Consider the following 15,719-nt stretch of genomic DNA (forward strand, 5'->3'; position numbering starts at 1 on the left):
TAGCTGTTGGCAACTTGGCCGTAGCCCAAATCAACTACTGTGGCAGAGAGGGCCCCTCTCCAACTATGGGATAGACAACCTCCTTCCCCCATCGGAGCAGCTCGTGCCCGACTACTGAGCAGGCAACCTTGTACCCAGGGAGTCTACCTGAGTCAAAACTTGCGGGACAAATACAGGGTTCACAGCGGGAGGGGCAGCCCAGAGAGGCGTAGGCCACCAGGAGTGTCCCAACCCTCGCCCCGGCTGGCAAGGCCTGGCAGGAACTGTAGGGACTGAGTCCCAGACTGAAGCCAGCTAGCCACTAGGGATATCTGGGAAATACTCGGACTCCTGTGTGACTAGAGAAGGGCTCTTCACTCCCTCTTTCCTTGGCTTTGTGTCGGCACTTTGTCACTCTACACCTCCCCACCCAACCCCAATTTTCCTAGAGCTCTAGAACGAGTGAAAAGTGGAGACTTGCCTTTGCGGGGGAGGGGGCCAGAGTTAGGAGTTTTCTGAAACGTCCTCCTGCTAACCCCGGGAAGGTAAGCCTCTCCCAAGGTATCAAACAGGACACAATTTAGCAGTTGTACTTTTATTCACATCGTGTTTTGGCATTTTCCAGAGAAGGACAAGGAAGAGACAGGGTGGGGGAAAGACTGAGGCAGGAGGGCAAGGGGGGGGGGTCCCTATTTCCCTCACATCCCTCCTTGACCAACCACACAGGGGCAAACAAAGGGGGAGGGGAGGCACAGGTGCTCACTCGCCTGGGGAGAGGACACACAAAGCTACACCCACGCGCGCACAAACCAGACCCCTCCCTCCACACCAGGGGGCTGGGCAGGGCAACAGAGAAGCAGAGCACTGTGGATTCCGGGGCAGGGGAAGCAACAAAGTCTCCTTACAGACAGGTGGCCGGCCCCTCCCGTCCCCATCCTGCTCCATCCCCAGAGTCTATCGCTGCCCCTCTGCTCTGCCCGGCCATTCTCCCACAGCCTCCAGCTTCTTCCCTGCTGCCGGGGACAAAAGGAAAAAGGGTACAGAGCAGAGGGGCTAAAGTCCATCCCTCAGCCCCTCTCCCTCATGCCAGGTGGTCTTCCCCTGCCCCCATTGGTAAGGGGTGAGGCAGGCTCTTAGCTGGCCACTCTCTGGTAGAAGTAGATGTAGCCCAGGTCCTTGGGCGGCTTCTCAGAGGCACACACTTTCTGGTCATTGTAGATCACCCATCTGGGGAAGTGGGGAAAACAGAAAACGATGAACAAACTGGGCATTCCAAGTGTCATCATGTAGTCTCTCAGCCATGGCCCCTGGAAGTGCTCTCCACATTCTCTGCCCGTACCCCAAATCCACAGCCCAGCCACCACCTGCCGTAAGGGAGCTTCACAACCTAAAGGGTCGTGGCCCCTATTATGTCTTCAGATCCTCCAGTACCTCTGCAACCACCCCCAACCCATTCCAGGGAGGCAGGGGTTGGTAAACTTTTTCTGAAAAGGGCCAGATAGTATTTGAGGTTCTGCAGGCCCTCTCTCTGGTCTCTGACACAACTCAACTTTCCTGCCGCAGCGTGAAAACAGGCACAAACAACACATAAACAAGTGTGTTCCGGTTCCAGTGAAACTTTACAAAGGCAGGGCGCCTGGCCAGGCGTGGTGGCTCATACCTGTAATCCTAGCACTTTGGGAGGCCGAGGCAGAAGAATCACTTGAGCTCAGGAGTTCAAGACTAGCCTGGGCAACATAGTGAGATCCCATCTCTATTTTTAAAAAAAGCTGGTGGCCAGATCCAGCCCTTGGGCCAATCAGTGCTGCAAGACCTTCTGTCACTCTCTGGCACTTTATGTCCCCACCAGGCAGTCCCTTCACCTTCTCCCATAGCTATCCCAAGGACTTCCAGATGGCCCTCCTCATTCCCACCACCATTCTCCATTCAAAAAGCACATGGCCAGCACTCACCTGCCTTCCTTCTTGATGTGGCAGACGTAGTGACCACACATGGTCGAGGTGCCCATGTGACTAATGAAGGCAAAGAGCTGATACTCTAGAGGAGAGAGGGGGTCAGAGAAGGAAACAGAAGAGGAATGCTTGAGTGACAGTCCAAAGATACAGACAACAGCTCAGACTCAGGACAGAAGTTTCAGGGAATGTGAGGCATGTACTGGGCCAGAGCCTGTCTCCATGTCAGAGAACCCCACCCTCAGATGCCACGTTGAGGTGGAGAGAAGCCCCTGACCCCTGAGGAGGGCAGAGCTGCCTGAATGAGGGATCTGGTGTAGCAGACTGACCAGATTCCACCAGGCCTGTCCTGCTTCCCGGGGACACTCACTTCCAGGACCATCCCGGACTTTAGGTCCCACTGGCACAGACTCAGAGATGGAGTCGGCAGCTGAGCGGCCCTCTGAGATGTCCATGGCAGCTTCAGCATCCAGGTCATCAATGTGACTGAAGATCCAGTCCACAGCCCGTTCTAAACTATTGTTCTTGGAGAGGAAGGAAGCATTACTTTTTTTTTTTTTTTGAGACAGTCTCGCTCTGTCGCCCAGACTGGAGTGCAGTGGGGCAATCTCGGCTCGGCTCACTGCAAGCTCTGCCTCCCAGGTTCACGCCATTCTCCTGCCTCAGCCTCCCAATTAGCTGGACTACAGGTGCCCGCCACTACGCCCGGCTAATTTTTTGTTTTTTTTTTAAGATGGAGTTTCGCTCGTTGCCCAGGCTGGAGTACAATGGCGCGATCTTGGCTCACCAAAACCTCCACTTCCCAGGTTCAAGTGATTCGCCTGCCTCAGCATTCCCGAGTAGCTGGGATTACAGGCATGCGCCACCATGCCCAGCTAATTTTGTGTTTTTAGTAGAGATGGAGTTTCTCCATGTTGGTCAGGCTGGTCCCGAACTCCCAACCTCAGGTGATCCACCCGCCTCGGCCTCCCAAAGTGCTGGGATTACAGGCGTGAGCCATCGTGTCCGGCCAATTTTCTGTATTTTTTAGTAGAGATGGGGTTTCACCGTGTTAGCCAGGATGGTCTTGATCTCCTGACCTCGTGATCCGCCCGCCTCGGCCTCCCAAAGTGCTGGGATTACAGGCGTGAGCCACCGCGCCCGGCCAGAGAGAAGCATTACTTTTTCTAACAAGTTCTGGGGCAAAAAAGCCAGCAGTAAATGCAGGCCTCAGCTCCTTCATCGAAGTCACAAAAGAGTGGTGCCCAGCCTTGGCCAGACCACACCTGTTGTCTTTGGTCTTGCTCAAGAAGGATGGCCCCTCACTGCCCCCCACTTCTTCCCCACTGGCCCCATGTCCTTAGCTGGGGCAGCCCATACCGTGGCCCGCAGCGCTTTCAGGGCCTGGTCCCGGGAGAAGCCCATGGAGACAATGGTGGTCACACAGTCCTCGGGAGGGGGGTCGGCTGCTGCACTTGTGGAGCCTGGCCCGCTAGACCCAGGCAGGATGAGGGGGTTCGCAAAATCTGTGGATGTGAAGGGGTTGATTTGTTTGGGGGAGGATGGAGGCCCTGCCCCACCCTGCTCCCCACCCCAGGCTACCTGGATCATCCATGTGTGACATGACCCAGTTCATGGCGGCCTCGGCCCCGCTGTTGCCCGTGTAGTAGACAGCTTTGCGGCAGGCGTCCATAGGGAAGCCCATCTCCACCAACTGGATGATGACGGATTCATCCAGCATGGGTGCTGCAATGGGAATTGTGGGTGCAGGGACCGAATGACGGGGCCACTGTTTGCTCCTCCTCCCTCCCACAGGCCAGGACCCAGCCCTCTTCCAATCACCCATTCCATGCATTTTTCTCCCATGGATTGGCACCTTTATCCCAAAACTAAAATGACCACACAACTGTAATGTGGGTCCCTGCCCATTCTCACAGAATGGGCTGTGTTTCTGGAGCATGATACCCCCACCCTACCCAAACCAGGGAGGTAGCAAGGGCAGAGAGGTCATTAGCTGGTACTGTTGCCATCCACACCCAGAAGGTGGCTGGGAGTGCTCTGGTGAGGCCCCATGTCAATCAAAGAGGGCAGAGGAAATTGGAAAGGGAGGACAGGAGAAACACAAAGGACAGGGGCAGGGGATGCAAGGCAGAGAGGCCCCCATCAGCACGGGAGAGAGACAGGCAGGAAGAAGAGTCACTAACATGTCGGAGAGGAGAAGTGAGGGGAGCAGAAGGAGTCTTCGTCTTCGTTGCCATAGAAACCAAGGCTACCTTTGGGCTCATCCGGAGTGACCAGGGGTGGGGCAATGTCTGGCAGCTCCTCCTCTCCAGGCTGCAGCCCTGTGCCCCTCAACTGGGAGATGTCGAGCTCCTCTGGCATCTCGATGGACACATCTGTGGGAAAAGGGTCACCTCAGCAGCTCCCGGAGGCCTACCTGGAAAGTGATTCGGGAACCTCAATCCCCTGCCCCCCTATGTCAGAACTGCTCTGTCAAGAGGAGCTGCTAAAAGCACGGCACCCATCTTAGGGGTCCCAGTATAAGACAAATAATACTAAGCCTGGGAGTCAGGAGGCCAGGATGCTGCTCCCAGATCTGCCACACATAAGCTATGAACAGGGCAGGGGGCCTAGAACTTGTGAGACAGAATGATTTTATACTCCTGTGAGTCTCAACTTCCTTATCTAGAAAATGAAGGTACATCACGAGTTCTCAAATGACAGTCAGGGACCTGTAAGACTCACGAGAATTAATTGTTTCAAGATTAGCAAAATGAAAACATCCTACCAATTATTAAAAAAAAACTACAAAAATCACTTTTGGTTGTAAATCATACCTATAACAATCAAAGAAGTCTTTTAATATTTTTAGTTAGTGCTTTCAAACTAGATACATTTTGAAACATTGGAGGTGATTTTTTTTTCCCCTTTCAGAGGAAACAGAAACACTAGTTTGTATGTGTTAAAGCCCCTTCTTTTTCTAGCATTTTCTGCATAACCTCCCTCATTCCAGCAGCCATACCCAGTTTCTTGGGCACCCAGTCTAAGCCGAAGGTGAACTTCTTGATCTGGATGACCAGGTAGTCAGGGAATGAGGCAAATCGTGTGGTCCTAGAGAAGAGAGAATGTGCTGGTACCCAGAGAATGCCCTGGGTTTTCCTCTCCTGAAACTCCCACCTGGGGTTCAGCCCCTCATGGATAGAAGTCCCAATAACCCAGAAGATCCTCCATATTCTTCTCTTTCCCTGGGCAGGTGTCTAATGCCTGTCCTCAGCCAACAAGGAGCAGTAGAAGCCAGAAGGAAGGCTGTGAGCAAAAAAAAAAAAAAAAAAAAAAAAAAAAGGCCTAGGTGTGGTGGCTCATACCTGCAATTCCAGCACTTTGGGAGGCCAAGGCAGGATGACTGCTTGAGCCCAGGAGTTAGAGACCAACCTGGGCAACATAGTGAGACCCCATCTCTATTTAAAGAAAAAAAAAAAGCCACACACAGAGGAAGAGCTGTTTCACTGGCAGGAGCAGCAAAAGGTTGGGCAGCTGACTCCCCAAGACCAAAGCCCTTTCTCAGGTCTCACACCCGTACCAGGTGCCAATGGGTAGGCACAAAGTGGGGCTATTTGCTGGCAATCCAAATTCTGCCCACAGATGACCCTAAGTGCCTGTTCTCCGCCATGACTGAGGGGGAGTGAAGAGAGGCTACGCTACAAAGAGACCCTGTGCCGCAGGAGAAGAGGGAGTGGTTGGGGCAGGACAAGGCGACAGATGCAGTCAGCACCTGTGTCTCCCCCTACCAGGGCCCCTTGGTTCCATCAGGGCCAGATTACCAGCCCAACTGATTCAACCCTGGGATTCCAACCACAAAGGGATGAAAGAACAGGGAAGAGGCAGAAATATCCTCTGGGATGGCTCTGCCATAGACCCAGAGCCTCAGGCCCCAACCAGAGGACTTACTTGACAGCTACTGACTTGGCCTGCAGGGCCGTGCTCCAGAAGTCATCCACCTGCTCAGGGGCCCCGTAGGCCTCCAGGCAAGAGCTGAAGGGCACCTGGGCCTGAACCAGTTCTGGCAGTGGCATCTTCTCCTCTTCGGCTTGCCGCTTCTTCTCCTCGTACTCCAGAAGCTCGTCTGGTGACAGAATGGGTTGGTGGATCCTTCAGAGTGTGCTGCTTCTTTCCCTTCTTAGCCTCTCCCTACTGGCTCTGTGTCCGTATTTCAGCTCCTCTACCCTTCCAAGGCACCCCGACACACGTCCAGTATGTCTCGCCTCTGTTTCCACGCAGCTCTGCTAACAAGCTGAGAGTCCACTGGGTGAGGTTAACCCTACCTACTCCTGGTGGCCGAGACTGGAACCTTGGTGGTGGAGCAGGGCATTCCATGGACTCTGCTCCCATCAGGTGCCCAAGCATTCCTCCTAGACCTTAGCCTCCCCCCGTGCCAAGGCCTTGCTGATGGAGCAACCTACCTTTGTTAAGGGCTGCATCCATGGGCACAGGCAGCTGCATGATGTAGTCAACTCGCTGGGTGTACTTCACCTTCTCTGTGGCCAGGCACTTAATCTTCTCCTCCACCAAGAAGCGGAACACTTCATTCGGATTTTCAGAGCTCCGGCAATTCCTCTATGGGAAAGAGGCAGGGTAGGGAGGTCTGGGCAGCCAGGGAACAGAATGGGGCCTGAAAGGTTCATGGGAGAGTCAGGGAGAGAAGGCAGACTACCACTCAGAACTCAGGGACATAAGAGCAGAGCAGAAACCTTCCCTAATTCACCAACCCCTCCCATTTCTGGCCCCATCCCTGCACTGAGGGACTGTGCTGGAACACGCCTGTATTTTTCTTTATGAGCAGTAAGTATTCTCATGTCATTGTCTTTGGGCGCAATCTGAATTGAGCTTCGAGCCCATCAAGGGTAAGGATCATCACCTTCACTATCCTCCTTAGGTGCAAATACTGCTCACAGGGACATAGACCGTAGGGATTCAGGGATGGGACTGGGTTGGGGCTGACAGAGGGAGAAATGGGCAGGAAGGAGAGCGAGTAAACTGCAGGAAAATGAGGGTGTGCCATCTTCCCAGCCCTTACCTCCACCATGTTGATAAGGTGAAGGAAGAACTCCTGGGCATCCTGCTGCCGGTTGGTGGAGAATTCAGGGTGGCCCTTGCCGATGAGGGCCTTGAACATCCGAGGGGCAATGCCATCTTGAACTTCCTGGGAAGAGTCAGGGCAGGGACTCAGCTGGGGCTCAGTGGTCATCCCGGGGCCTTCTTTAGACATCTCCCAGACCTCAGCTTCCCCACAATCCCAGGGCCTGAAAGGGACAGAGTCCTAGACGCACCTTCTGTTCTGGCACCCGCTCCCCATCGCCCGACTCTGGTACTGGCTTGGAATACTCCCCGGAGAGAAGGCCATGGCCCAGCTTGGCCCTGCGTTAATATCCAAGAAAACATTTCACTTCAGTCAACTAACGACCCTGTATGTCCCCAACTCAACCCCCTGCTCGTGGCTCTCCCTAGCTAACTCTTGACAATGTGAAAAACCTTAGATTCCACAGGAACCCAGCTCAAGACAGACAACACGCCCAGAGGACAGTCACCCGAATACTCCTAATAGGCCAGAGGTGGCCATGCATGGTGGCTCACGCCTGTAATCCCAGCAATTTGGGAGGCTGAGGTGGGCAGACCACGAGGTCAGGAGATCGAGACCATCCTGGCCAACATGATGAAACCCCGTCTCTATTAAAAATATTTTAAAAATTAGCTGGGCGTGGTGGCGGGCGCCTGTAGTCCCAGCTACTTGGGAGGCTGAGGCAGGAGAATCACTTGAACCCAGGAAGCAGAGGTTGTAGTGAGCCGAGATCGCACCACTGCACTCCAGACTGGCAACAAAGCAAGACTCCGTCTCAAAAAAAAAAAAACAAAAACAAAGGCCAGGGGTTAAAGTGCTGTGCCCCCCAGGCGGTCATGGAGGAGGAAGGTATACGGCCATGACTCTCAACAGCCTTCCTACATAGGACCTGGTTACATACACCTGGGTGCTGAAGTCCTGGGTAGGGTCTGTCGGGGCATTCTGGAAGATCTTCTCCAGCTTATCCACATACCTAAAAGTCAAGGAAAGGACGGTTGGAGGGGCTCTGGCCTGAGCTCTGAGGAAAAGGGAAGGGAGCAAACATTTACTAATTCTGTGAATGGGCTCCCGTCAAGAGTGGGGAGTCGCTTCTCTCCAGCAACCTGCCTGTTCTCCCCTTCTCAACTATGTCCAGTGTGTAAGCACGCTGGGCGGCACAGGAGCCAGGGAGGGGAGGCAGCCTGGGATGAGGACAAGGGCAGTTCATGTTCCATTAGACAGAACCTGTTGACATATTCTGAGCATTCACATTCTAATTGTTCCCCAAATTCAAAAGTAAACTCATTTCTGCTGAGAACCTGCCTTTCTTCTTAGTGTACCAAGCCCCCTTCCTCCCCAAGTGCTACATGTCCATGTTAGGTGCTCATCTGAGGTCACTGGCCTAAAATAAAGACCATCTGCTAACCCTTGAGTCTGTCAGAAGGCCACAGAGCCCGGGGACCTGGCACTCTGCACTATCAGCGGGGTTTGTGTGTTGGGGTGCTGGTGGTGCAGCTCCCTAACTTGCTTCCCTTACAGCATGTCAGCCAGAGTGTGACAGGAATTATTCTGTTTTTTTTTTTTTAAAGAGAAGACAGGGTCTCGCTATGTTGCCCAGGCTGGTCTCAACCTCCTGGGTTCAAGCGATTCTCCCATCTTGGCCTCCCAAAGTACTGGGATTACAGGTATGGGCCAACACACCTAGCTGATAGGAACTACTCTAAGATTAGAATCAAACACAGAGGTGCCAAGGGCAGCTGAAGGGAGTATGCCCAGAGGGTGCTGACCAGGAGGGGGCCTGGGGAAGGAGAGCACTACTCACTTCCTCTGGAAGTCAGGGATGCTGAAGAGCACCTGGACCACGGAGTTGAGGTAGCAGCTGTTACCCAGGTTCTGGATGCCTGTGTAGCCAGGCCCAAACAGGGGCTTGAGTGGCACACCCGACTCCTGGATCAGCTCCCATTCACCAATCCGCTGGTTCATGTCTATCTCCAACTCAGTCATCGTCTTGTCTGTCTGTGTGAGAAGGGGCACTTCAGACTGAGTGAGAAACTCAACCCTGTAGTTTTTACCTTGATCTCTCACTGAATCTAGGATGACACCCGACTGTGGCCTAGAATTTGTGGAATTACAGGCTCAAACATGGGAGGCATGTTGAATATCATCCGGTTCAAGTTCTGGAAGGTCATACATAATTGTCCCAGAGGCCCTTTAGTCTTCAGGGCCTCTGCTTGAATGAGGAATAAAAATTCCTTTTACCTGAAATGTTTTTGCCATCCTTAAGTTACCCCTAACCTCCTTCACATTGTCACTTAAGCATCATTTCCTCAGGGAAATGTCCCTGATCCCTAAACTAGGCCAGGTCACCCTGCTGTTAATTACTGTAGTACCCTCCATCTCTCTTTCATAGTACCCACCACAGTTTGCAACTGTTGGCTTATTTATCTGGGAATGTGACTAATGTCTGCCTTTCCTTCTAGAGTAGAATTCTTATAAGCAAAAACCATATACGTCTTATTCACACAGCATCTAGCACATAGTAGGTACTCAGTACTATTCACTGCATACATGATTTGAGATATTTAAAAGCAGCCCGTGTATCTTGGTGATGGGGTTAACTAGAAGATTTCTCCGAAACCCTACTTCAGCCTTGGGCGAAGAGGAAGGGCCCTCACAGGGGCAGGAAGTAGAATCTGAAGCTGGAGGGGGTCTCACCTTCTGCATCTTCAGCATGTCGATGCCGAAGTGGGACAGGTGCTCAGCCAGGCTGGGGTCCAGGACCATGTCATCCTCATCATATGAGTACACGTCTAGAGCAGGAGGCAGGAAGAGAATCATGGGAAGTGGCTCAGGACTAGCCTGGCCACCATCCCATCCCTTGCCCAGAAGGGACTTGAGGGGACAAAAGGACAGCCAGTAAGGTCCACCCTCTTGGTTCCCTTGAATGTGAGTGAGGTCATGGCCCTTCTGGGACTGTCAGGGAAGACAGATGAAACAGGGTGAGGGTTGGAATTAACTGTGATTCTGATTCTACCCATGAGGTAAGACAGGCTTGATAGGAAAGGGATGAGGATTTGAGTGGGGAGTAATCAAAAATTTAGTATCATCTGCAGTATTTTCCTTTTTTGAGACAGGGTCTCTGTAGCCCAGGCTGGAGTCCAGTGGTGCAATCATAGCTCACTGCAGCCTCAACCTCCTGGGTGCTCAAGCAATCCTCCTGCCTCAGCCTCCTGGGTAGCTGAGAGTACAGGCAGGAGCTACCACACCCAGCCAATTTTTCTTTTTTTATGTGTGTAGAGATGAGGTCTCACTATGTTGCCCAGGCTGGTCTCGAACTCCTGGGTTCAAGTGATCCTCCTGCCTTGGCCTCCCAAAGTGTTGGGATTGCAAACGTGAGCCACTGCACCTATTTTCCTTTCTTATCAAGATAATGCATTCATGTATTATACATGTCACACGAAATTACTAACAAATGAAATACATTTAAGCATGAGAGTGGCTGGAGGAGGGGAGGCTGTACCAGCTCCATCAGGGGTGATGGTGCCCAGCTTGACAGCTAATGGGTAGCCCGTCTCCCGGTAGTGCTCCACAGCGTGGTTGTTGCCCCCACTGCCGTCGAAGTAGCGTCGCCCACAGAGGATGGAGCCATCCGTCAGGTTGAGCCACAGGTTCTCTCTCATGTCACACTTAGAGCACTTCCAGCCACTAACCCAGGGAGAAGAGAATCAGCGGAAATGTGGGTCGGGGATTTGTGGGAGTGGCAGAGAGAGGGGGCTCTGCAGGCCCCCTGCCAATCCAAGGTCTCTCTCTCCTCTCCTCTGGCCATCCCCATGTCTTGTTCATTTCCAAGTTTCCCTTCCTGTCCTGCTTCCTACCCTCTCTCCCACCAGATCCCCCAGAAAAGTGGTCTCCATGTCCTTGCTCTGGGGGTGATGCCCGAGGCAGAGGGGCCAGGCCTCACCAGGGAGGGATTCGAGCAGGGTTGTCCAACTGCTTGAGGCTGAAGGCATGCTTAGACACCTGCCGTACTTCCCCATCCCATGCCTGCACCTCCTGCTTGCGGGAGGCTGAGTCAGCTGACAGTAGGGCCTCCACTGCACTGGTCACCTGGGGGAAGCAGAGGGTCAGAGGCAGTACCCAACCCCCTGCCCCACATGCCCCTCTTCCCCTTGGCCTTCAGCTTTGTCAGTGCTTGCCTCAGACATCACTACCCTGGCCCATCTTGCTCTAGAATCTTGGGGAGCGTGGGAGGGAGTCATACCCGATCTCTGACAATGTCAGGCAGTCCCCCCAGTCCATCCCGGGCAATCTCCAGGTAATCTGGCAAAATGACAATCTTCACATCCTCGTCTAATTCAAACTTCTCCTCGCTAAGGTCAAACCCACCTTCAACACCTGGAAGGACAGGGAAAAAGAGGGAGAGTAGAGCAATGACAACAGGTCAGTGTCCCTCCTCCGATCCAGCAGCTCACTTGCCCCACCCAGAGTTCTAGGGCCATCAATCAGGCCCACTCTTTGGGGCTTTCCTGGTGCTGCTGAGAGCCAGAAAGACCAGCTCAGGCAGAAGAATAGAAGTGCAGTGGTGCTCACCAATAGCCAGCCGCGTGGGCTTCTTCCGGGGTGGGTCTCCAGTGCCTGTAGCAGGGTCCTCCTCTTTCTGCAAAGAAGCAGGAAGGGCTGGATCAGCAATGAGCATGAGCGAAGGAACAAGTGGGGAGGAGAGACGGGAGGAGGTAGTGGTTCATCTCAGAATAAAGCTAAAAAACATCTGTGCCAAGCTTTAATGACACAAAAGTAGGTGAAAAAAAGAAACTGAGTCCAATAGTAGGTCAGAATACAGACAGAATGGAACAGAATGTACCCAGGCCTTGCCCCAGCCCTGTCCCTACCAGACGCCGGGTCCGCCGGAGGTGCAGGTAGACTCGCTGGCCAGTCTTATTGAAATGTCTCTCCACATACTGTTTCCCGAAGCCCAGAAATGTGTTCATACAGATGTAGAGGCCCCCCTCAGACTCCTGCAGGACAAGAGGTAAGGGTGAAAACACGAGGAGGTTATGAGCCTGGTCAGGAGAGGAGACCAAAACCCGGAGTCAGAACCGCTGGTTCCAGAGAGATGCTCTGTCCGCTAACACTGTGGGGCCCCTGCAAGCTACTTAGCCTTTTAGGACCTGGGACATAGCTAAGATTCTCCCCATTTCCTCCCATGACTTTGATAACAACCAACAAGGGCATCAGGGGGCTGAGGAACACCAGCTCATCTTCGCCATTCAACCCCAGCCTCCATTTATCTTTCCACCTGCTCCTTCTTGGGCTTTGGAGCTCTTCAATCAATCACAGAGGACTTCCTTCACTTCCTTCCTGGGGCTAACAGATCCAGAAAGTCAATGGCGATCAAATATTGTGGCCTTCCGGTGCTGGAGATGACATTCAAGGGGAAAAGGGTCCCTCCGTGGGAGAGGAAGGACTTTCATGACAGACACTGAACCCAAACCAGGGACACCTAAGACAAACCCTATCTGATCTCCATGATTCAGAAAACCTTCCAGACCGGAGGAGCCGAGATTCCAGCACCTGCACAGTATATCTGATCCGAGTGTGCCAGCAAGCAAAACTACCTTTCCTTTAAAAAAACAAAAACATTTATTTTAGAGACGGGGTCTTACTCTGTCACCCAGGCTGGAGTACAGTGGCACGATCATAGGTCATTGCAGCCTCAACCTCCCAGGCTCAAGTGATCCTTCTGCTTCAGTCTCCAAAGTTGCTGTGACTACAGGCACACATCACCATGCCTAGATTTTTTTCTTTTTTTAGAGATGGAGTCTCACTATGTTGCTTAGGCTGGTCTTTAACTTGTGGCCTTGAACAATCCTTCCACCTTGGCTTCCCAGAGTGCTGGGATTACAAAGGCAAGACTAAACATCCAGCCAAAAACACCTTTCCTTTACCACACTCTACCAGGTAGTCAAACCCTGGTCCACACTGTGAGTCTTCTCCCTCCTCTCCTGCTGAAGTGTGGCTCCAGGGAAACAATGACTTGTTAGGGACTCACAGCTAAACCTGCACCCCGTCTGGCAGGGTCATCAAGTCCAGCATTCTATAGCCACCACCCTCTCTCCTCTGCCTCCCCTCTGACCACTAAGATCCCTGCTGAAGTCCCAACAATCACCAATCTCAAAGCCATCCCCTTCTGACAACAATCTCGCAACACTTGCTGAGGTAGCTAGAATGCACATAACCATGAAAACAGGGACAAATGGGTGTCCACCCAGAAACACAGCTGAGAAGGGGATGGGCTTCCCCCAAAGCTGACCAAGTTCTCCAGTGCCTTTGTAAAGAGTGATGGAGAAGGTGGAGGAGGAAATTGGAGAAAGTAAGGGTCTTCCCTCAGATCCAAGGCTTTGAGCAACAACAGGCATCCTCTTCCAGGAATAAAAGTCTCAGTGGCCTTGAACATTTCTCTGCTGTGATATGAAAAATAGTGCACTAAGGTAGTCCTCGGGCCCATAGATTGCTCTGTACCACCTCCTAGAACAGTGTGTACTGCAAGTTCATGAACAAATAGAGCATTTCTCACCAGGGAGGTCAACTAAGCTCTTTCTACCATGAACCCAATCTGAAGGTAACCAAATATGCTGGAAGTTGGTTAGCAAAGAACTAGGGCACATTGAAAATCTCTTGACTTGGGGTGAAAGAGGCAAAGTGTCAGAAGATTACAAAAACCCTTTTTGGATTATTCAAAGCCGTTACTAAGGAGAGAGACAGGAGTGAATGTCAGTGTAAAGAGGGGCCCACTGACTTCTACCATCTGCTGGTAATTTAAAAAAACATTTCCTCCTGGGAAGAATGTGGGAGCTCTGAAGTGATTACTCCTCTGTTGGAAATTAAAGATGCTGATTTCACCAAGGATTGGGAACCCTGGAGCTCTGCTCTGCGCAGTCTTCTTTTACCTCTGCCAAAGCCAGACTTTAGAGAAGCAGCACATTGTCTGAGGCCCAGATCAAAGCCTAGTAAACCAAGCAAACCACAAATCACAGTGATGATCCTGAACTGGGCCTCACATCATGCCATTCTACTCAGTACTGGTGATGCAGTAATGAAGGCTTTCCACTCTGACTTGCAGTTTTCAGGCCATGAGCTGGTCTGGCAGAATACCCTGGGCAGGGCCCAGCAGCTTGAGGGGAGGGGTGGTGAGGGGGGCGGATCCCAACCAAGCTGCTGCCTTCTCAGTTCAGGCCCCAAAGGGCCTCCGCTTGAGGGTGACACAGGAAGGCAGAACTGCAGGAAGGGAGGTACCAGGTGGAGCCTGCAAAACGTGAAGCATGGTGTGGGAGGTGGCTTTGTGTAACTAGCCAAGAGTGGGAGCGGGATGGGAAAGAGGCCTTAGCATCCTCCAAGAAAGAAACCACCACTCTAGGAATACTTTAAAAGGGGTTATCTCAGCTGTCTGTGATAGGCTGGGGGGCGGAGGAAGGGTGGGGGTTGCGGCCATTGCTCACTTCAAAGGAGAAACGACTAGAGCTTTCCTCTCCTCTTTCCTCCCCTCCCCGCCCCCTGTCCGTTTTAACCACAGGGTGAAGGCTCTCTAGCTCTTCCTTTCTCAGAACCGGACTTCTTGAGAGCCCATTCCCCGACTATTAACCGCCTAGGAACTGCGGACCCCACCCCACAACTCCAACCCCGGCCGAGAACAGTGGGGAGTCGCCCCCATCACTCCCACACAAGACTACAAAACCCGGAGAGCCGTGCGCGGCAGACAAGGCCGACTGCCAGGTTTTCTCAAGGGTCCACTTGGGGGATGTAGTCCGACGGTCTGGCTGCACCCCTAGCTTAGAACGACAACGAGGGCAGTGAGCGACTACAATGCCCACAGTGCTCCACGAGGCGGGGAGCTGACGAGGTGAGCGCGGCGGCTTCCGGGGGCAGTAGTCACAAGACAGCCGCAGTTACTGAAAGGCAACGGCAGAGTGGAGCGTGGGAGACTACAAGTCCCATGGTGCATCGCAGGGAGGCGGTAGCCCAAGCCTTGCAGGCCCCGGCGGAATGACCAGGGCGATGGAAGGCAGTCGTGCTCGTTGCGGGCGTGGGGAATGGGCTTACCGGCGTGTCGAAGGAGAAGGCGCACTCGTCTTTGTGGACCCGGTCTCCAGCCTTAGGGACCCGGATCGTCGGTAATACTGACAGCAGCGCCTCCTCACTCAGCTCCGCCATGACACCGGCAGCGGCTTCTCCACACACCGCCGCTCCCACCGTTCCTAGTCTCCGCCCCTGTCCCTGCCGTCCAATGAGCGCCACTCGTTAGGGGCATGCGCCGCGGGGACGACGCGCGAGAACGGCAGTTGGACACAGCCTGCCTGCCGGTGCTCCGCCCCTGCCCCGCGCTTGACCGACGCCAATGAGAAGCGCTCCTAAGGCAATTGATGGTTGAAAGAACCAATCCCACTCCTCCAGGGCGGGAGCGCACGTAGAGCAGCTGGGTGGGCTCCGAAGTTGCAGCTCCTCCGGCTCCGGGACCTTTAGGGTCGCTTCGCGTGCCTTCTATTGAAGAGCAGGAACTGACGGTTGTTTTAAGTCTCTCACTTCCAGAAAGTTTCCTGGGGACCTGTCCCGTCGGAAAGTCGAGGGGCAGTTGTCTTGGTATTTGAAAAGGGGGTATCCAGTGAGGCGGAGCTTGAGGGGGTGGTGTCGAGTGATTGATAAAGCTGTCAACCAATAAG

At 53.2% G+C, this 15,719-nt stretch overlaps 1 protein-coding gene across 2 annotated transcripts; it reads right to left on the reverse strand.

Moving 5' to 3' along the window:
- Positions 1-558: 558 nt before the first annotated feature.
- LOC105484204 (ubiquitin specific peptidase 5) lies at positions 559-15,233 on the reverse strand. Of its 2 annotated transcripts, none has more exons than XM_011745632.2 (20): positions 15,103-15,233; positions 11,895-12,020; positions 11,596-11,662; positions 11,267-11,400; positions 10,967-11,112; positions 10,526-10,710; positions 9,721-9,815; positions 8,828-9,021; positions 7,928-7,999; positions 7,238-7,325; positions 6,985-7,110; positions 6,371-6,524; positions 5,859-6,033; positions 4,933-5,021; positions 4,184-4,306; positions 3,513-3,656; positions 3,291-3,436; positions 2,302-2,455; positions 1,932-2,016; positions 559-1,206 (listed from the first exon to the last, which is right to left on the reverse strand). In XM_011745632.2, the coding sequence occupies exons 1-20, from the start codon at positions 15,211-15,213 to the stop codon at positions 1,113-1,115; spliced, it is 2,508 nt and encodes an 835-aa protein (XP_011743934.2). In that variant the 5' UTR covers positions 15,214-15,233; the 3' UTR covers positions 559-1,112. The 2 variants fall into 2 exon arrangements, with proteins under 2 accessions (XP_011743934.2, XP_011743933.2); XM_011745631.2 differs by having other exon boundaries at positions 4,115-4,306.
- Between the last annotated feature and the right edge of the window lie 486 nt (positions 15,234-15,719).

Source organism: Macaca nemestrina, chromosome 10 (assembly GCF_043159975.1).
Source record: "Macaca nemestrina isolate mMacNem1 chromosome 10, mMacNem.hap1, whole genome shotgun sequence".
NCBI lineage: Eukaryota > Metazoa > Chordata > Mammalia > Primates > Cercopithecidae > Macaca > Macaca nemestrina.